General features: G+C 42.1%; 1 protein-coding gene across 6 annotated transcripts in view; it reads left to right on the top strand.

Annotated features, from left to right (window-relative positions):
• Positions 1-14,609, top strand: part of APAF1 (apoptotic peptidase activating factor 1) — a 67,624-nt gene extending 53,015 nt beyond the window's left edge. For 4 of the 6 annotated variants that reach the window (XM_081130686.1, XM_081130683.1, XM_081130681.1 and 1 more), the window contains 5 exons: positions 4,719-4,838; positions 5,150-5,275; positions 6,900-7,025; positions 8,462-8,608; positions 12,415-14,609. In XM_081130686.1, coding sequence (XP_080986812.1) covers positions 4,719-4,838; positions 5,150-5,275; positions 6,900-7,025; positions 8,462-8,608; positions 12,415-12,561 — 666 coding nt within the window. In that variant the 3' untranslated portion in view covers positions 12,562-14,609. The remainder of the gene's footprint in view (positions 1-4,718; positions 4,839-5,149; positions 5,276-6,899; positions 7,026-8,461; positions 8,609-12,414) is intronic. The other 2 variants (XM_081130684.1, XM_081130685.1) reach the window with 1 other exon arrangement.
• Positions 14,610-21,246: the final 6,637 nt, after the last annotated feature.

Here is a 21,246-nt window from a genome sequence, read left to right on the forward strand (position 1 = left end):
AGATTCTGTTTCTTGGTTCTGCTGTCAGTTATCTTCTGCTTTCCAGCCTCTAACATTTTATCTTCTTTTCCATTTTCAACCTTGTCATTCTAGTGGGGTTTTAGAAGGGAAGGAGATTAATACATATGTCCAACGGAAGTTACTGTATGTTCTTTAATTTTGTGTGTTTGTATATATGTGTGTGTGTGCGTGTGTGTGTGTATTATGGTGGCAATATTAATAATTTAATAATAAGAATGAGCCCTGCCGGGCATGGCTCAGCAGTTGAGCATCGACCTAGGATCCAGGAGCTCACAGTTCGATTCCTGGTCAGGGCACATGCCCAGGTTGCGTGCTCGATCCCCAGTCAGGGGCCTGCAGGAGGCAGCCAATCAGTGACTCTCACATCGTTGATGTTTCTCTCTCTCTCCCTCTCCCTTCCTCTCTCTGAAATTAATAAAGATACATTTAAAAATAAATAAAAATAAAAGAACCCAATTCTAAAAAAAAAGATAAATAAATAATAATAAGAAGAATGATTTAAACAACTAAAAGCCATTTTGGAAAAAAACTTTTGTAAAAAATTTTTTATTGATTTTAGGGGGAGAGGAAGGAAAAGGAAGAGAGAGAGAGATAGAAGCATCAATGATGAGAGAGTCATTGATCAGCTGCCTCCTGCACGCCCCACACTGGGGACTGAGCCCACAACCCAGGCATGATGTGCCCTGACCGGGAATTGAACTGTCATCTCCTGGATCATAGGTTGATGCTCAACTGCTGAGCCAAGCTGGCTGGACTGGAAAAAAACTTGTAATGTTATATCTTTGTGAGTCCTATATGATTAGAAAGAAATTTGGCTTCAGTACAGAAACTTACTTATTATAGGCTCCCATGATACTGGTGTATTAGCTGTGAAACTCAGTGTAATACTCGTCTTTCTTCCTTTCCAGTGGCTTTATTGATTTCAGAGAGAGGAAAAGAGAGGGAGAGAGAGAGATAGAAACATCAATGATGAGAGAGTCATTGATCAGCTGTCTAACCTGCAACCTGGGCATGTGCCCTGACCAGGAATCGAATCCGGATCGCCTGGATCCGAGGTCGATGCTCAGCTGCTGAGCCATGCCTGGCCAGGCTCCAATGGCTTTGAAATGGGTAAAACTAAGCTATGTCTGATGAAATCCTGCTGAGGCATTTTGTACTGTATAGCCTTTCTGTCAAAGCTAAATTCATGGGTTTTATGACCTGCTTAAAGACCGGGCATTTAGGCCAGAGGGAGAAATCATTGCTAGGAATATCTTTGGTATTGCAGTTGGATTGTTTTTAGAAATATGAGTGGTGTTTCTTCCTCTTTTTCTGCTCCCCTTACAATACTTTTTACATTTAAAATGTTTTAGGAGTATAGGAGTATACATTTACGTAACAAAACTCTGGGTAGGTATTTCCAAGAATAGACTGGTTAAGTTTTGTTACAGCATTTTAGTATAATTCATTGGAGGCTTGTTTTCAATACCCAGCTTTCTTGAGGCATAACTGAGAGAATTGTGTACATCTAAGAGATATAATGTGATGACTTGACGTGTGCACTCGCTGTGAAATAATGCCCACAATCAAGTCAATTAACAAATCCTCACCCGCCCCACATAGTTACCATTTTGGAGTTTTATTTTAATCGTCTTTGTGTCCTCAGCTCCTGGAATATAGAAAGAAGGGGCTCAGTAAATCTTTGTTGAGGTGAACTAAAGTTATTGCCAACATTAGAAGAATCGCTTGCCTGATTATAGCGTCCAGAGTTGTGAAAGTTGAGGTCTACCTTGGTGTTTTTTGATTCTTTACCTTGATGTGATAGCCATTGTATGAGAATATGTGATTTCTTGGAGGTACAGGAAGATTCTTTAGCATTTTTTAAAATTTAAATTGTATTATTTATATAGTTGAAAAAATTCTACAGTGTAAATACATTGCAAAAATTACACCAGTGGTAGAGAGATCTCCAAACTCAGCCTTAATACATTTGGCAAAGGCTGGTAGAAGTTTAGCTATTATATAAGGTGATTCAATTCAGTATGTTTGAGTCCTGACAAGAAAAGTATCCCTGTCATCATTGCCTTATCAGAAAGCTTCTGCATTTATCAGAAAGAATATATGTACCCCGATGTTCATAGCAGCACAGTTTACAATAGCTAAGATCTGGAAACAGCCCAAGTGCCCATCAGTAGATGAGTGGATAAAAAAGCTGTGGAACATTTACACCATGGAATACTACACAGCTATAAAGAAGAAGAATCTCATACCCTTTGGGACAGTATGGATGGACCTGGAGAATATTATGCTAAGTGAAATAAGCCAGGCAGCGAAAGACAAATATCACATGATCTCGCTTATACGTGGAATCTAAAGAACTTAATAAACTGATGAATAGAATAGATTCAATGACATGGAAGCATAGATGAGACTGATGAATGTCAGAGGGATGGAGGAGGGCAAGTGGGTGGAGGGGGAGAGAGTAACCAAAGAATTTATATGCATATATGCACAACCCAAGGACACGGACAGTGGTGGGGAGGGGGAAGGGACAGGGTGGAATGGGTCATTGGGGAGAAAAAGGGACGTCTGTAATATTTTAAACAAAAATAAAATTAAAAAAGAAAGAAAGCTTCTGCAACATAACCTGTTAAGGGCATCTTAGTGTCCCCTCAGTGATTGTTAGATTCTTTGTTGTGGCTGCTCAGGAAGGCTGTCTGGTTTCTTGATGTGGAGGGTAGCAGTAAGAACAGATGGCAGGAATGAACATTGAGTCAGACACAGCTGGGAATGGCAGTGCCTGTCAACCAGGAAGAGCTGTCAATAGTAGCCACTGATCCTCTAGTCCAGTAAAGCCCAGAAAGTAGGAGGAGGGAACTAGAAATTTCCCGGTGGGACTGGTGTAGAGTACGTTATGTTGAGTTGCACAGGAGCCTTTCCTTTCTGATACGATTTGGGGAGCCAGAAAAGCCTTTTTCTTCCCCTTCCCCCGACATATCACTGGGTTCTTAAAATACTGAAACTCCTAGTTCATTCTCTCTAAGTTATTCTCACTTCCAGCTGCTCTTGCTCTCATAGAAGATACCCTGCTTCTGTGAATGAGCACTCTGAGGCAGCAGCGGTGGGGAGCTGAGTGCAAGGGCTCGGTGGGGACAGTGGCTGCTTAGAGTGTAGGATAAAGGAGCAAAGGAAGGGGGTAAGGGAGATGTCCCTTCTTTTACAGTTTTGCCTATGTCTGACAGGAAAAACCTTACAGACATTCCTACTGCTTAACCTTCACCAGTCAAAATCAGATCCAGAATATTTCTAATATGTGTCCCTCTGTTGGTGGCCGATTTTTAAAAATAGAAGAAAATTCTTTTGGAGCCTGCCTGCTTGTCCACAGCTCAGAAACCAAGCTTCACCGGGGCTCTGGGCTGTTTTGTCAGATATCTTCCTGGCCTTTTTCTCCTCCTGTTCCTTCTGCACACCCTATATTCCAGCCAGATTCTGGACTATGAGCAGGTCCTTATCATAATCTGACGACATTTTCCTGCTCCTGCACTTTAACTCCAGCATTCATTTCCTTTGTTTGAAATGCCCTCCACCATTGGTGAATCATACTTCCAACCCACTCCTCAGGCCTGCTTTGAATATATTCCCTCCATCAAGCCTTCCCTAAGGCATCGCTTTTTCGACTTCTACAGAACTTTTATCTGTATCGATATAGCTTCTGTTGTTCGTTTGTTTGTTTGTTTTTGGTACATCTCATTTTCTTTGCTAGACCTTTGAGTTTCTTAATGCTAGGTCCTTGTTTCATTCATATTTGCTTCACATGTAGGTGCTAAGTAAATATTTGTTACATTAATTTCAAGTCAAGAATTAATAAGGCTCCAAATATAGTTGCTTTGATTTAGTAATTAAGAGTTGTTCTATACATGGACATGACATAGAAATAAGATTTTTGTTCACCTCTGTGACTCACTTTTTTTTTTTAACCTATATGTCCACATATTATTTTTAATTGAATTTATTGGAGTGACATTGGTTAATAAAATACATAAGTAAGCTCCAGGTATACATACAAACATATGTTTGTATGGCTTACTGTGCACAGTTACTTGTATTATTTCAGTTTCTTCTTCCATTTTGCCTGAGGAATTCTTCTTGGAGCTCTATGTGAAAAGTAATGTACTGTATCACCTCTTTTGTCATTTTTGAGGATTGCATTAGGTTATAGCTAAGATCTCTGTAGCTTAGAAATCCCATAACCTTCTTTGAAGCTGCTCTGGTCAGTTGACCTTGCCAGGCAAGGGCCAGTAGGATTCAGTAGCTATAGTGGAGCTAGAATCTGCAGACTGGCCTAGCTTGTGAGGTTAGAAATCTGTGACTATGTAATTGGGATAAATTTCTCTGGAAATTTAATCTGATGGTGAGCTCACTAGCATGTTTGGCTTTCGCTATCTTCTGGTGTAATTAACTGCTCTCCAAGCAACTGAGGAAAACATTGTGTTTAGGAGGAAAAGTATTTTATTTTACCCCTAGTCAAGTTATTTAGCCTCAGGTTTTCTCTTCTCTGTCTGTAAAATAGGGCACCGTATTCTTTCTTGGTACTTGGCTTTGCTTTACTGAAATGCCACAAGGACAAAAGACTCCAGACAGGTGGTCACATTCTCCCTCACCCTCCGATGGGAGACTATGGGAAGAGGATTATACAGACTTCTTTCCTTGGTGTTCAGGTATGGAATTGGCAATCAGAGGAGTATTTCTTCCTGCAAGCCCATCAGGAAACAGTGAAAGACTTCAGGCTCTTGAAAAATTCAAGACTGCTTTCCTGGTCATTTGATGGAACGGTGAAGGTAATTTGAAGCACAGATTTCTTTTTTAAAAAGTATTCTGATGTTGCAGGGATGATATTGTGACAGCCAAAAGCAGATGGATGGTGAGCCACTACTTACATTTTCAAACTTGTGTTCTCTTGCTTGGTGTCAGTTGACTGCAGTTACCTACATGTGCTTTGTGTGCATGAGCATTTGTAGTAAAAGGCATGTAAAGAGGTCAGAGCAACCAGTGTGCTAGAGCTCTTGTTGTATGGTCTATCTTTCAGCTGATTATGTTCAGTAGCACAGAATGGTTTTAAAAGTGTCAACTTCTGAGTTTTTCTTTGAAGGTGTGGAATATCACTACTGGAAGAATAGAAAAAGACTTCGTCTGTCACCAGGATACTGTACTTTCTTGTGATATTTCTCCTGATGCTACCAAGTTTTCATCTACCTCTGCTGACAACACTGCAAAGGTAGGTCGGCCAATTGAAATGTGCATGCATAAAACTGTGGTGTTGGTTATGTATTAAGAGTCCAAATAATGTGTAAATTTTCTCAGTTTTTGGAGGATTCTCACTGGCATTTAGTTGGTGTGAAATAGATTCAATGAATGACGTTAAGGACTTTTGATTTCTCCGTTACTGATTACTTGTTGTCTATTACGAATCAAGTGCAATCTCTTCTGCATATCATAGGCAATAAAAAGCATTGAAAGGGGTTTACATTTAATTGCACATCCATCTATGGTAGGTTTTTATATAATTGATATAAGTTGATGCTTCTGAAAATTGCAGTCCAGTGAAATGATGTTGCCTATTTTGGAACACTGAATACTCCATTCTCTTCTTGTTTATCCATCTTGTTAATGGCATTATTACCTACCCATCTTTCCAAACTACAAACCTTGGAATTGCCCCAGACTCTATCCTGTCTTCTGTGCTCTGTTGATTACTTCTCAATGTCTTTGGGATCCTGCTTCCCCTCCTTGCCCCACCCTTAAGACTAGGCTTTCTTCCTTCATTGGTGGGCCTGTCTCTGGTCTGTACCTCCTCCAGCTGATCTTCCCTCCTGCTGTCCGAGTCCCTGCCGAAGTACCTCCATGACCTGATGGTTTGTAAGCCAGATTCCTTAGCTCATTGCCATCTCTTTCTGCAGCATTTCTCCCGCTGTCCAGGCTGTTCCTCCCATGGACTTTTTGTGCACACCGTTAACTGTGGCTTGACACAACCTTGGATTCCTTTTTACCCTGAAGCATGGTGACTCATTATTTCAGACCTCAATTTGGTGTCAGCTCTCCAGCAAGCCCTTTCCTGGCCCTCAGGCAGGATTAGCTGCTTCACCGTCAGTGTGCCCTTTACATATTACACTTATTAGAGCATTTACTTCATACAACTGTTCACTTAACCACTCATTAGCCAGCATTCTGATTAAATTAGAGACTTTTCAAGGACAATATCCAATTCATCTTTGTACCACCAAATCTTAGCTCACAGTGCCTGGAAGAGGGTAGTTTTCAGCCTATGCTCGTTGAATGGTGATGACAGAAATGTAAGGGAGAATATCGGAAGGAAAATAACGGCATTTGACTGTTGGAATTGTAGGACAGTAGTGACTGACCTTTAGAGCACACTTGCCATATGTTAGGCCTTGTGCTAGGAATTTCACTCTCTATCATCTCAGTTGACCTTCACATCATAGGTACTTTTATCCCCATTTCACAGATGCAGAAACTGAAGCTATAGCAACTTATGTGGGTTGTCCTAAGCCACAAGTATCTAGTAAATAGTGGAGCCAGGACTCACATTCAAGCCTGCTTCATGCCACAGACTGGTCTTAACTCATTTACTCTTCTTTCTTCCAAATCTAAAGTTAAGAACTTTGATTCTTGAGCTGAAGTTAACTTGAGTAATTAAAGGGAAACTCAACAATGAACAAGGTTGCAGTGGGAACTTGGGACTCTCAGGAAGATTTATGAACTGTTGAATGTTGCAGCTGCCATGTGATCAAGGTTATGGCTGACTAACCCTCAGGGCAAGGTTTACAGATGCTTATTTTGAATGTATTTACTGTTCCTAACCTATCTTAATTGCCTTCCAGATTTGGAGTTTTGAACACCTTTCCCCTCTTCATGAATTGAAGGGCCACAAAGGCTGTGTGCGCTGCTCTGCCTTCTCTGTGGACAGCACCCTGCTGGCAACTGGAGATGACAATGGAGAAATCAGGGTAGGGTGTCTGGGGACATGAAGCGCTGTTCTCCGTGTAGCTTGGGCAAGCCCTCTATACCACACTGGGGGCCTTTGTTAGCACCAGCCCTGGTTCGGGGTGGAAGAGTCGTTCTTTGTTGTGTTTCTTGTGCATGGTGTGTTCATAGCTGCATGCTACTGCAGCAAAGAATTCATTTTAGAGCAGAGCATTTCCTATGTGTGTGAGAAGGCAGATGCCCTAGTTATTTGTAGTTGGTTCTCTGCTGTTATCTTGAGAATGAGTCATCTTAATTCTTGGACCTGAACCAAAGGTTGTTTTTAGTGGCAGAATTTGAGGAAAATAATTTTGTAAACCATTATCTAGATTATAAATGAATTGTATATTCTGCTGTTTTCAGTACTGAAAGAAAACATCTCTTTAGCATTATACCCATTAGAAAGTCAAGGTTTACAGTGTGGCCTATGGCAGCCCTCATGGGACTGCCTGCCTCTGGTTGTGTTAGAAGGAGTGGGTACTTGATGGGAAAAGTCTGGGCATTGGGATTGCTGCTATGGTAACCAGTATATTCAGAGTGTCTTGTTTTTTTTCTCTTTTTCTTTTTTACAATAAAAGGATTTAAAATTCAAGGAGCAGGTATATAATGCAGAATGAGAGAGTCTACAGTTGGCAGGAGTACAGGTGTCATCAGATAGGCTTCCTGACTGGAGATCAAACCCGCAACCCAGTTATGTGCTTTGACCCGCAATTGAACTGGCAACCTTTTGGTGCATGGGTTCATTGCTCAACCAACTGAGCCACTCTGGCTGGGCTATTTTTTAAAATCTTATATGCATTTCTTTGAAAAATTAGAGTACTGCTAAATATTAAGTGTCACTGGAAATAAATGGAAATATTAGCATCTGTAAGTAATTGGGTTGTTTATAAGAGTCTAGTAAAATTATCATATATATTTGGAACCTTACTGGGAGTTCTAGGTTTTTTTTTTACTTAGTGCTTAAAATACGTATACATTACATATTTGATTGACATCTGTCAACATTCTTAGTGGTAGATCTTAGAATTCTTTTGTTTTAATTAAATGTATTAGGTATTTCTTTGTGTTTTTTTTAAGGTAGTTTATATGCTACATCTTTTTTATTCCTTGTTTCTCCCAGCCTTCTCTTTTTATTAAATGAAGAGAGTCACAGTATTCTAATCAATCACTCTAAGTCCTTTTGTTTTCTTTTTTGGAATATAGTTAATGATAAACATTGTAAGTAATGCATTTGTATTATAATTAGAATTTTTTAAAAATTTGAACAGGAGAGAGTGCAATATAAAAAAATCCCTAAGGTATCACTGAATTGTAATTACATTTTTAAGAAAGATTTCCAAATATGTTTCAGATGAGATAAATATACATAAAAATGTCTGGGAAACCCTGTTAATGAATCGTGTGTTTCATGTTTGTGTAGATATGGAGTGTCTCAGACGGTGCGCTTCTTCATTTGTGTGCTCCTGTTTCCATAGAAGAAGGAGCTGCTACCCACGGAGGCTGGGTGACCGACCTCTGCTTCTCTCCAGATAGCAAGACGCTGGTCTCTGCTGGAGGCTATCTGAAGGTCAGAGTTCATTAGAGACTGTGAAAGGAAATAACAGCCTGTATCCTACTGTCCAAGCTGTTTTCACCTCCTGTTTCTCAGCTGGTCTTCATACAGCCTAGCAGAGTGGAAGTGCAACTCCTGTTATCCCCATTTTGCGGTGATGAGACTGAGGGGTGCAAGGCTACCTTCCTCAAATCTTTTGGAAGTTTTGGTGGCAGTGTGGGGGCTGTTCTCATTCCAGAGCTCTCACACTGCCCCGTACAGTCTTAGAATATCAGAATGACTAGAGTGGGGTTTTAACTTAGTTTCATTTTCTACCTCATAGTTACTAATTATTTTGGTTGAAAGTCTCTAAAAAAATTTCTGAAATTTTTTTCTTAAGTATTAGTAGTAGCAGTGGTAGTAGTAGTAATAATAGCAGGAGCACATTGCTTTATAGTTTGCAAAATGCTTTACTTACATCATCTCATCAGCCAGTTTTGTAAGGTTCGAGTTTTATCACATTTGGCTTATAGGTGAGGAAACCGATGTTCATAGAGAGTTGTCACTTCCCTGAAATTGCGCAGTTCGTAAGTTGGTATATACAAACTTACTATGAGTGACGACTGTGGCCAAGGCTGAGTGTGTTGTAGAGCCTCAGGGTCATTTTTTGGTGCTTGCACCTATTGACCCACCCACTCAATAAGGACTTGTTGAGTGCCTGTGTGCTGAGACACTGCTGTGGCACAAGGTTGAAGACTTGGCTCCTGCCTCGGGTGGCGTACAGCCTGTGGGAGAAGCAGACAGTAAATAAGACCTCTCGGGTATAGGAGGGGTTCTGGGACAGGTTTGCATATGGATAGTGGAGGCGCAAAGGAGAGGCGTGAACAGTTCTTCCTTGGGGAGTTAGCAGAGGCTTCCTGTGGAGGGGATGCTGAAGTGAGGCTTCTCAACAGTAGTTTACTTAGAAAAGGGGTTGAAGATAATACTACATGTTATACTGACCACTTAAAATAGATCTCTAGTAAATTATATCTTGCGATACTGTTATCTCTGAAGACATTCAAGTGTAGGAGATGATTCTAACAGTCTAACACAATGTAGATATTAAAAAATATTTGAATGAGTTTTTTGGTTATATGGCACCCCATGTAATTGTAATTTTACTCAACATAAAAACCTAGCTTATCAAAAAGATAAATAAGCCTGGCCAGCTTGGCTCAGCAGTTGAGCATCGACCTGTGATCCATCGACCTGTGATCCAGGTGATCACAGTTCAGTTCCTGGTCAGGGCACAAGCCCGAGTTGCGGGCTCAATCCCCCAGTGGGGGCATGCAGGAGGCAGCCAATAATGACTCCCTCATCATTGATGTTTCTATCTCTGTCCATCTCCCTTCCTCTCTCTGAAATCAATAAAGACTTAAAAAAGAAAAGAAAAGAAATAAGAGGGCAGATTTTAGCTCAATGAGAGGATATATGTATGATCCCTTTACAAGTTTGCATTTAAAATACCATGCTGTTTACAAAATGGTGCGTGCCCTATGCTTTTTTGGGCATGCCTTTATTTAGTTATTAGGGAATTGTGAGGCTGTCACCACTGGTCCTCCTTTAATGTAAAGATAAGCTTAGTCTGCTCTGAGGACGATGCTGAGAATAGCGGCATTGATGTTTTGTGTTGAGAGCTGGGAATCTTAATCTTTATTAACTGCTAAAAAACTGCCATGGCACTGAGCTTCTAGAGACCATGTCATTTGCTGCTCTGGGCACCTTCAAAGGCTATTGCATATTCCTGAGTGTGGCGTACAAGATGTGGTAGAGATCAGTCATCAGGTTTCCAGAGTTCTTGGGGAACCTTGAAACAGAGCAGCAGAGCAGATACCTGTATTGCGGAGGTTATGGGTGGGAGAACCTGTAGCCTGTTTACTGTCTCTGTATTTAGGTGACAATCAGGCAGCTCTTCCCTCCTGTTAAACTGATCATGATGCAGCCCAGCCCACATCTACACAGCTTGTTAATGAGGCTCTCCAAAGCACAGAGCAAATTAAAAGTAAAAAGGAGCAGCTGCTGTAGTGTCCAAGAAAATGGGCCTTTTTAGTCTGTTTACTTTAGAATCCAAGCTGCATAAATTGAATGTCAATAAGATAAAGTAGGCATCCAGTAGCTAAAAAGCTCTTAACTTTCAAAATTGTTTCTATTTGTAAGTTAAAAATGATATAATTTAGCTGTCTACCTGTGTTATGCCACAGGGTATATATACTGGTAGAATGACAAGAAATCCACATTAATTCATACTCACAAGGGGCAAGGCTGATTTGAAATTGGAGTACATGGTGATAAATGCAGGTTTGCTGTTACTCAGAGGCAGCAGAGTGTAATGGTTGAAGAGTGAGCCTTGGGCAGACTGCCAGAGTTCAAAGCTTGGCTCTGCTACTCATTAGCTTTAATACTCTTATTAATCACATGATTATTCAAACTCTCTGTGCCTCTATTTTCTCATCTATAAAATGGACACAATAATTTCTACCCCAGGGTTGGGAGCTTTACAGAAATTAATACATAGCAGCACATAGTGTACCCTGAGTAAATGTTAACTGCAATTTTTTCTTAAATTCACTTTATTTCTTAGAGCAGTTTTAGGTTCACAGCACAATTGAGCAGTGTGTACAGAGTTCCAATACACCCCAGCCCCCATGCATAGAGAGCCTCCCTCACTATGACCAGCCCCCCACAAGAGTGATACATGTTACAATTGATGAATGTTCATGACACATCCTAATCACCCAAAGTCCATAGTTTACATCACGGTTCACTCTTGGTGTTCATTCTGTGAATTTTGACAAATGTATAATGGCATGTGTCCACCATTATGTATAAAATGAGGCAGTTCCTGGGTGATCTCTAAGGGCCTACTGCCTCTGTGATTTGCCCCTAGCAACGGAAAATAGTCTGCTCTCCGGTAGGTGGAATGTGTCCTCTGAAGTCTTGATTACACTGCTGTTTTACAGAGCAAAATTGTCAGCTCTGGAAAATGTCAAGCAAGTGCATGTTGCTTCAGTGAGGTTTACTAAAGTCCATGGGGTGTACTTTTACCAGTTATCATTACTGGTAGTGAACATCGAAAATTGACCCAGTCACATGTGCAAGGCAGGAAAGATCCTCATGTATGGTGTCTTGTCTGCCCTTGTGGAGCTATATGTGTAAGCTTTATGATTTCCATTTGGTAAATGAACGTAAATATTATTACAATCTTAGTGAATTCAGTGATTGGGAGGAGAAAGGAAGGACTTGGCCAGAGCACCTGCTGCATTTGAGATGTTGGCTATTTACTTAGCGAATCCATGTATAGAGTAGTTTATGAAGAAACTTGGTTATAAGCTCTTGAATCACTCCTGAGAGAGAGGATTCAGTAGACAGGACACTGTCCTATCACCTGTATTATGAATAGTCTTGGCATCTGCCAGAATACCAGTTCATGTCTGCAAAGGGGCATTTTTAGAGAAGAGAGGGCATTCTTCTGTCCATTCCACTGAGAAGGACATGCAGACAGGAGAGCTCAGTCCAGCCACAGCCATAATGGACATTGGATGGCCTTGTGGGCTGCCTGTTTCTCCAGCACACCTTGAGTAGAGGTGTGCAGGGTGGCTGTGAGGCAGTCACCAGGGTTCATCAGGAAAGGATGATCTGGCTGATGATAACTGTATTCAGCATTGACCTAAGACTTCTCTCTGGCTGTTCGCTTAAAATTTGGGCATGGGGAGGTGATGGGGTGAAGGCTCTGGGTGGCACACAGATTGTCACACAGTGTAATTACTGATCTAATGGGAGTTTTATTTTTCTCTGAACAGTGGTGGAATGTTGTCACTGGGGAATCCTCACAGACCTTCTACACAAATGGAACCAATCTTAAGAAAATACACGTGTCCCCTGACTTCAAGACATATGTGACTGTTGATAATCTTGGTATTTTATATATTTTACAGATTTTAGAGTAAAATAGTTAAGCACTAATGTAAGTTGAACTCTTACATTATTGGAAAATATTGTGGTGAACCCTGTATTTGAACTTTTTCTAAAGCTGTGAATTGTTTACAGTATTGCATTCATTATGGAAGTGTTTGTGGTTGGGAGACTGATACTAATGTAGCTTTTTCCCAAATGAGCACACCTTTAATCTTGTTCTTCATAATCATCATCATTATTTTTAACAGTTTGTCTTTAAGATGCAAATGAAAATGTAAATACATACCTCGTTATACTGTTGGTAAAATTCTCTCTTGATACGTTTAAATTGGTTGACATAATTAATGAGGATAATTCGAAGGAAATACATGTTTTAATACTATCATTATGCAGGCTGTGCCACAGAGTAGTGCTGGCCTGCTTTCTGAGCCACACTTACCCCACCGGGGTATACTTTTCCCAAATACAATCTCAGCGCTTATTTGCACTCCTTAAATTAGCTTTAAAAATATTGTGTCTGTGTGCATAATTTGTAGTGTTTCTTTTAATTCACTAGACAAGTGAGTCTTGGATTTCAAAGTTCTTTCTGAAGAGTGAGAATTATGTGTGTTGGAGAGAGTTGATTTTATTGGCCTGCCTTTCCTTTCTAGCTGAGGACAGCCCGTGCCATAGCGGACTCAGCCTCTGAGCTCACTGGGCACTGTCCTGCTCTCTCTGGTTTTTACACACCAGACCTTCTTTCATCTTCACTTTTTTCTTTTTTAAAGCAGTTGCTCCACAGTGAGACATTAGTAAGTCAGATTAATTGGGGAGGAGCCCATTTTAATAACAGAATTTTTCTAAGAAATATAGAATAGTAAAAAAATAATTTTCTTCTAATTCTACTAACTTTGAGATGAATGGCAACGTCAGTGCTATTCTTTTAGTGAATTTCAAGAGAATTCTCAGAACCAGAAGTCATCGTGACTCTGGTGTTACCTTTAACCCTCCAACCAGCCCGTCTCCCTTCCCTTCTCTCCAGATCTGCTTCTCTCCCCCCCTCCCTCCTTCCCTGGGAGGTTAATCAGGAAAGGTAGCTTCTGACTGGAAAAAAGCACGTCAGCGTCAATAATTAGCTTTTTTGAACTCTTGATTAGGAAACTTAATTGCAGCTTAAATCTAAACAATGTATTTTCCCAGAAATATATTGTTAAGGGAAATGCTGATAAATTAATAATAGATGTGGTTGCTACATAAAAAAAATTAACCAAAATTAAAAAATTGTTGTTGCTGTAAATCAAATGGGTATTGTCAGCAGCAGCAGGTAGGCCAGTTTTTATTATTATCACATATTAGTAGATATGGGTAGGCAGGAGGAATAGACCACTCCAGATGTATTTTAGATTAGATATTCCTATTTAGCATTCCAGAGAACCATAGAGTGAATGAAATCTTTTACATTGTTAAGGAATTTTTTTAATGGGTTGAGGAACTAGTTATAGTCTTACTGTGATTTAAGCAAATGTGATGTACAGTCTTAATTTTATAAAAGAAATGTCTGGAATGGTATGTTCTGCTTAGAGTATCCTCATCATAATTTGATCTGCATACAATGTTTAGAAACTCATTCGTAGCTCAGAGTATAAAGTATTAACTTTGGAATTGAACTCACTTGACTGTTAAAGTATAACAACAAACATCAGCTTTTAAAAGGCCTTGATTGGCCTTTGTCTTAAAAATAAAAAGAAAAATGGGAAGAAAGACAAGGTAAGATGAGGAATGAAGAGAAGCTAGTAGGATGCAGTTGCAAATTCCATGGCAGCTTGTGGCCAGTTTGGGGAGGGGGGGATTTCTTTGTACTTGCAGATAAGCACTTTGCCCTGCTTTTTCTTTTTGTATGGAAAAATTACATTGCATTTTATATTAAAAAAATTTTTTTTTTTTTTGCATTGTGTCTTATATGTTTTGAAAATTGTTCGTTTTGTATTTATAATACAGTTTACATGATTGTTTTTGGCCTTGGTACACATTTTAATACATGAATGAAAAATGTTTTGTAAATAAAATTCCAAAAATATTTTTGAAAAACATTTTCAAATTGTTTCAGACTCCTTGCTTGTCTTCTGTTGATTAGAAAACAAATGAGAAGGGTTCTTCACCTAAATCCATCAACCTTTCTATGATGCGTTTTCAGCTATGTGTAGTTCACCTCTATCTAAATTTTGTCTCTCCTTTTCTGATGATTGCTGCCTGATGTAGCTGGCATGGAGAAGATCTTGTAAAGGATAGAACTCATTTATTCATTTATTCATTCTTTCATTCAGTAAATATTTATTGAGACCTGCCATGTGCCTGGCATTTGTGTAGGTAATGGGGATATAGCAGTGAGCAAAACAAAATCCTTGCCCTGTTGCAATTGGGTGCTAGGGAGAGGTGGTCGAAAGGTAAATAAGTAAAAGCTATAGTGTATTAGTTGCAATACTGGGTATAAATGGGAAGGGGGAGGGTTACAGTTTTAGATGGAGTTGCTCACTGAGAAGGTAACATGCGCACAGACTTGAAAGGTGAGGAACTGAGTCATGCTAGTATCTGGAGAGAATACCCAAGCAAGAGTACAGCCAGCAAAGACCTGAAAGTGGGATGGGTTGGTCTGTTTCGGAACTGGCAAGGTGGCCAGTGTGGCTGGAGAAGACCGAGTGAGGGAGTATAACGGGAGGTGCACTGTGGAGGGCATCCAGGAGCTCATGGAGGGGGGTGTGAGCAGTGAGTCATCTGACTTAAGCTTTAACTTGATCACTCTGGCAAGGGTGGGAGCAGGGAGACCTCTGAGAAGCTTTTGCAGTAATCTGGGCAAAATGAAGGCGGGCAGACTAGAGTAACAGCTGGAGAGGTTGTGATAAGTTGGATTCTGGATATGTTTTGAAGATAAGTTAATGGATTGGATAATGGTTGTGAGAGACAATGCAAGAATGATACCAAGGTTTTGGCCTGTTGACCTGATCAGGTAGAAGAATAGAGTTGCCATCAACTGAGATGAAGAGAATGAAAGGAACAGGTTTTTGGACGTAGTAAGTTTAAGGTGGCCATTTAGCATCCAAGTGGAGATGTTGAGTAGCTGATGAGGAAAAGGGTCTGGAGCTCATGGGAAAATCTGTGGTGGAGATACAGATCATGAGAGTCATCTGAATCACTGGCACTTGAAAGGACAAAACCAAAAGAGATCAGCAGTGAAGTGGGTGGAGAGGAGGCCTGGGACTAAGTGCAGGTCGGTGAGATGAAGGAATGAATGCACAGGGCACTGAGAAGGACCAGCGAAGACTAAACATTGCAAGTTAGCGTAGTAAGTGTAGTGAATGCAGTGGGTGGGTGTAGGCTCCTTCAGTCAGTGCGACCTTGCGCAGACTTCCTTTATTGGTGTGTTCGTCCAGCCACCTGTCTCTCCTGTATGCCCTGAGTGTCTGCGGTGTGCCAAGCACTGTTTTGAGCAGCAGCCAAGGCAATAAGTACATACATTTTAGTTGTTGGGGGAGATTGGGGACAATAAGACAGCTGCTGATAGTTTCTTGTTTTCTAATTACCTGTAAAATGCTTCTCAGGGTTGCTGTAAGGATCTAATAAGACAAAGCTCATGAAGTACTTATCCCAGTGCTTGGACAGACAGTGCTCAGTGAACAATGCTTGCTGTTATTTGGGCCCCATCTTCAGCCGGGAAACAGGTCTCTGCTTGATTTTCCTATCTTTTTATTTAGTTTTAATCCTTACCTGAGGATATTTTTTCCATTGTTTTTTCAGGGAGAGAGTGGAAGGGAGAGAGAGACACATTGATCAGTTGCCTCCTACATGCACCCCAACCTGGGCCGGGGATGGAGCCCGCAACCGAGGTACATGTGCTCCGCTGGAATTGCACCCAGGACCCTTCAGTCCACGGGCTGACACTCTAACTGCTGATCCAAATCGGCCAGGGCGATTTTTCCATCTTTTCAAAACCCTGGGCCTGCCGTGTGCTCTCTTGCTTCTGTGGTTTTATATGCATTGTCCTCTCTTCCATACTGCCCCTCTCCAGCCTACTTTTTTCCTCCAAATTCCTTCTTTCTCTTTATATATTCTGAGGTGACCCTTCTGCTATCTTGTAGTGCCCTCTTTTCTCTTACATGGCTTCTATGGCCCTGTGTCACTTACTTATTGGAGTCCCCTGTTCGACCAGAAGCTCCATGGAAGCCAGGTCTCTGTCTTTTATACCAGAGTCTCGCGCATAGGCCTGGCTCCAGTTGGAGCCTCAATAAGCACTTATGAATGATTGGCACTCCTGTTTGCCTGCATGCCCACAGCACATTCTGTGTTTCCCCTCCGCACTAGGGCACCATAAGGCTGTCAAATTAAGATGCAACACATCACCGGCGTTTTCTTCATCTCCCCGGTTTAGTTTGGCATTTTATTGTGAAGCCGCATTAGGGAAAAGTAAAACTTTTCTTGGACAGAAAAGATTTGCTTCCAAATTATATGAGATAAACATAGCCCTGGAGGGGTTAAGTTGGCAACTATGGCAATCTATGACCCAGCAAATGCCCTGTGTTATCATAATTTACTTACTTTTACAGCTGGAGATAATGGCTTTCCAATAATTCTTAGTCCCAGAAGATTGTCAATTGAATAGACTTCCTTGCCCATAACCCCTCCTCTTAAGACTATAGATAAATAGTTATTAAAATTCCTGCATTAGGGAACCAGCTGCTGTTGGGCTGTGAGTTTAACCATAGAATCATTGTGTAGGTGTAACACATTAATGTGGAAGGGTTAGAATTTGCATCGAACCTGGGACTCATCAGAGACCAGACCTTTGAAGTCATTTGGCATCAACAGCGACTTATTTCTGAGTCAGGTGATGTGAGGAGACCAAAAGTTGGGAAATTTTCATTTTAGTTATGATTTAGGAAAATGAGTTGCTGGTATTCATTGTAGATTCATTTATGAAATCAGGCTTTCAGACCTGGGAATACTGCTTATCACACAGAAGTGAAGAGAAAAACCTGCCTCTGTGATTTCCCATCACCCAGGGCTAGAATAAGAAACGAGAGCATTCCAAGCCCAGGGGTTTCTGCCTGGGAGTTCTGAGTAACTGTTCAAACTGGAAAACACCCAGCAGGCGAGTGAAGACACCTTCTTAGGACCAAAGTGGCTGTTCTGAGGAGCTGGAGGAAAAGTTCTCATTCATCCAATCAAATCTCCATCACCTCCCCGCTCTAGGCACTGCCCTGCCCTTATTTTATCTTCACAGTTTAGTGATTTGCAAGACTGCGCAGTTCCAGTGTATAGAGGAAGAACCACACTCCCGGCTGTTAATCAGCGACAAAGCCAGGGCCAGAATACAAATCTGATTTTTTCCTTTTTTTTCCAAATACAAGTGAAAGTTCATTAAGAAAGTCACAGAGGTAGAAAAAAAATGAGCCAGATGGGCTGCGTGGGCTCAGGAAACAAGTTACAGAGGCAAAAGAGGGTCCTCAGAGCTTAGGGGAGAGAGAGGATTTTTATTTTATTTTATAGAAAGACCCAGACCACTGGGCCACACATTGAGTGTCAGTTGCAATTGGAAGTGGAATTCTCTGGGGTTCATGGCAGATGGACATCAGTCTAGGGGCCAAGGCTTGGATTTCAGCAGCTTGGATCTCATTTCCGATTTGTCTTCAGTTAGCAGTGATTCTAAACACTTCGCCTTGGTTTTATTTGCTTGTGGATGAAAAAAGGGGGTTCTAGGGGGGAAAACAAAGCAAATGAAACAAAACAAAAGGGGTTCTAGGGAATGAAACCTCAAAAAGTGATCAGATCATAAATTTCTAACTGGGCAAGTCATGGTGGGTAGTCATGCCCCAGGCACATAACTTTCTAGTAAAAGGTTTATCTTTGCCTTAGTAAGCCCTGTCCATTGCTCTGTACACCTAGGTTTCAAGAGAGCTCATAACCTTAACTATCCTGCAATCCAATCCCCGCCTTGATTTCGCCCACCTTTATGGAGTCTTCCTTATGTTCCCTCCTTAATTTCAAGTGCACAAAAGAAGCTCCAAAACTGTTACTCTCCAGAGCATTAGAGATTCTGCTCCCAGCATATGCTGTGAGTGTGGCTCAAATAAGCTCTTAGGAAAATTCTCTACTGGTTTGGACGTTTCTTATGTAGATATGCCCCATTCTGTCAAGTAAGTTTCTGAGACAATGAATCCTTTTTAGGAGGAAGGAAGGGGGAGCCACTTTTTTTTTTTTTTTTTTTTACAGGCCTTTTATGTGCCAGGCCTTGTGCTGGGCACTTTCCACACATGTAATTTAAACCCCCTATCTAGTAGTGGCCAGTGAGATGTAAGTGGAAGTTGTGGGGTGAAGTTCCCAGGGAAGCGCCTAAAAGGTTGCCTTACTCATTTGGGAGGCAGGAGCACTTTGGTCCTTTTTCCTGCCTGGAATGTGTATGTGCTGGGTGATGCTCCAGCAGCCATTTTGTGATCATGAGGTGAACTTGCAGCTGGATGCTACCTACACGCTAAGGACAGCAGAGTAGAAATATCAAAGGAGCTTGGAATTTTGATGACAGCTATGGAGCTACCATTCCAGCCCTGTACTCTCTCTGAAATTCATGTTACATTAGAAAAAAACTCAACCCCTCCCTTTTTAAGGGATCCTTAATTCTGGTCTTCCAGTTCCTGATACTCCCATAAACTACTGTGGTGTATAAGATCAGTTCAGCAAACCAGCGACCCTGCATCCCTCCTTCCTCCCCCACCTCACCTCAGCCACACACACACTGTTCCTCTTCTGATAAGTAACCGGACATCGAACTGTGAGGCTGTTGAAACTTGGAAGATTCTCAGAAAGTCTGAAACAAGTGATGCACAGACCACGCCCATTCCACAGATGAGTTTTGTTTGGCCTACACTAATTTTTTAAAACTCTGAATTTGTTGCCAGCGTTTGAAAATCTGATTTTGCATAAAAATTCTAACTTATTCGAAAATCCGTTGACTCAAGGTCTTCCTTTCTGCCTGGCAAGAATCAGTGGGAACTGAGAAGCAGCTGCCCCGAGATGCTCTGCGGATCATCATCAAAACCCTCCCTTCCCTCATGCTACCTGTGTGGCCCTGACGCCATGTGAGTTTGCAGCCTCTCCCCCCACCCCACCCCAGACCAACACTCCATCCACGGCCTGCTAAAATGGAATTCCTGGATGTCCTGTGCCTTTCTTCTCTCCTAGTTTCCCAACACTTAGCACACTGGGTTGTTTTTGTTTGTTTTTTGTCTGAAGACTGAGCGCACAGTTTTGAGAAACAGTGAGAAGTCAGCTTCTCAAATGTCAGAAAACAGCTGAGGTTGCCTCTTACTTGGAGGCATCTTGGCTCCCTCCTCACGTGCCTTGTTGACGAGAGGCAGGAAGAGGGGAGCGGGAGACTCCCCAGGAGCAGCTGTAGGGGTGCCTGATGGAGGCGCTGGGACTCCAGAGGCCAGGTCAGCGGAGTGTTGCACGGGGGGGACTGCTTTGACCAGCTCTGTCACCATGCTGTGAGCTGCCTGGCGGTGAGAGCGACCCCATCTCCACTGAGTAACTGTGGCACTGGGATAACTCAGTTTCCTAAATGGCAGGGCTTGGAAGATGCACATTAGCTCCGCTGTGCTCACAAAGTCTGTTATGTGAACTGCGTGCTCCTCAGCCACCTGAGCCAAGTGACGACCCCTGAGGAAGCCTCAGCTGCTGCGGCTGTCACCTTCAGCTGCGGCGACCCCCTTGGAGCTGTTACATGAAGACTCGATTTCAGTCTGCTGTATGTGTAAGTCTCTGCGTCACTGGTCATTACTCTTGGAAAGCCCATGCGGCTTTTACAAATACAGGTCTCTGGGGTTTTGCAGAGGAAAACAAACACTGGGCGGTAAGTAATTTGTGGCTGTGATTTGTCATGAGTTACACACAGAGTGCAGTGTGCTGGCTGGGAAGGGTCGCCTTTGCATTAGCAGCTCTAAGGACAGTGGCGCCACCCCCGGCACAGAGTGTTTGCGATGACTACGTGGGCCTGAGCTGAAGACAGGAAACAGCTCCTCGGAATCGGTGTTCCCGGGTCAGCACCAAAGTCTGAGGATTAATCCCACGGCCAGAAGGAAGTTCTGGTTCGTGGGCACTGAGGGGGCTCACCGTCCGCAGGCTGGTGATTGCATAACAGGCCTAAGGACGCCCGGGCCTGTGGGCATGGGGTGTGTGGGAAGCGGGCCCTGCGGCTGGGGCAGGCCGGTGCCCGGTGCACGGGGTGCTTGCTGGGCAGCAGCAAGCGGGTGTGGGCAGGGACGGGGGTGGGCAGGGACGGGGGTGGGCAGGGATGGGGGTGGGTGGGGTGGGGCGGCCTGATGCAGCGCCTCGCTGCAGCGAGACTCCGCTGGCCCGTGTTGGTCGCTTGCCCAATTTTATTTTTAAAAAATGTGTTTATAATGGTCAGACTGCTCAGTTTCCACAAGAAACATACTCGGTGAATAGCTTGTACAAAAAGGGAACTGAAAATCGTAGTGTCTAAAAAATAGGCTTTATTCCACATAGACTTCTGAACACGGTCATTATATTCCAATTTTGTGGAAGAAGGAAGAGCCCTGGAGGCTAACCCACTTCTCACATTTTCATTTCTTTTCAGAAACAGCTTAGGAGCAATGCTATCTGGTCCAAGTGTGAATTTTCATTGATTTTTGAGAATTGGCCGTGTGTTCTTCATCTAAGCCTGTCTT

The sequence above is a fragment of the Miniopterus schreibersii genome (genome assembly GCF_964146895.1).
Source record: "Miniopterus schreibersii genome assembly, chromosome: 2".
In the NCBI taxonomy this organism is placed as follows: Eukaryota; Metazoa; Chordata; class Mammalia; order Chiroptera; family Miniopteridae; genus Miniopterus; species Miniopterus schreibersii.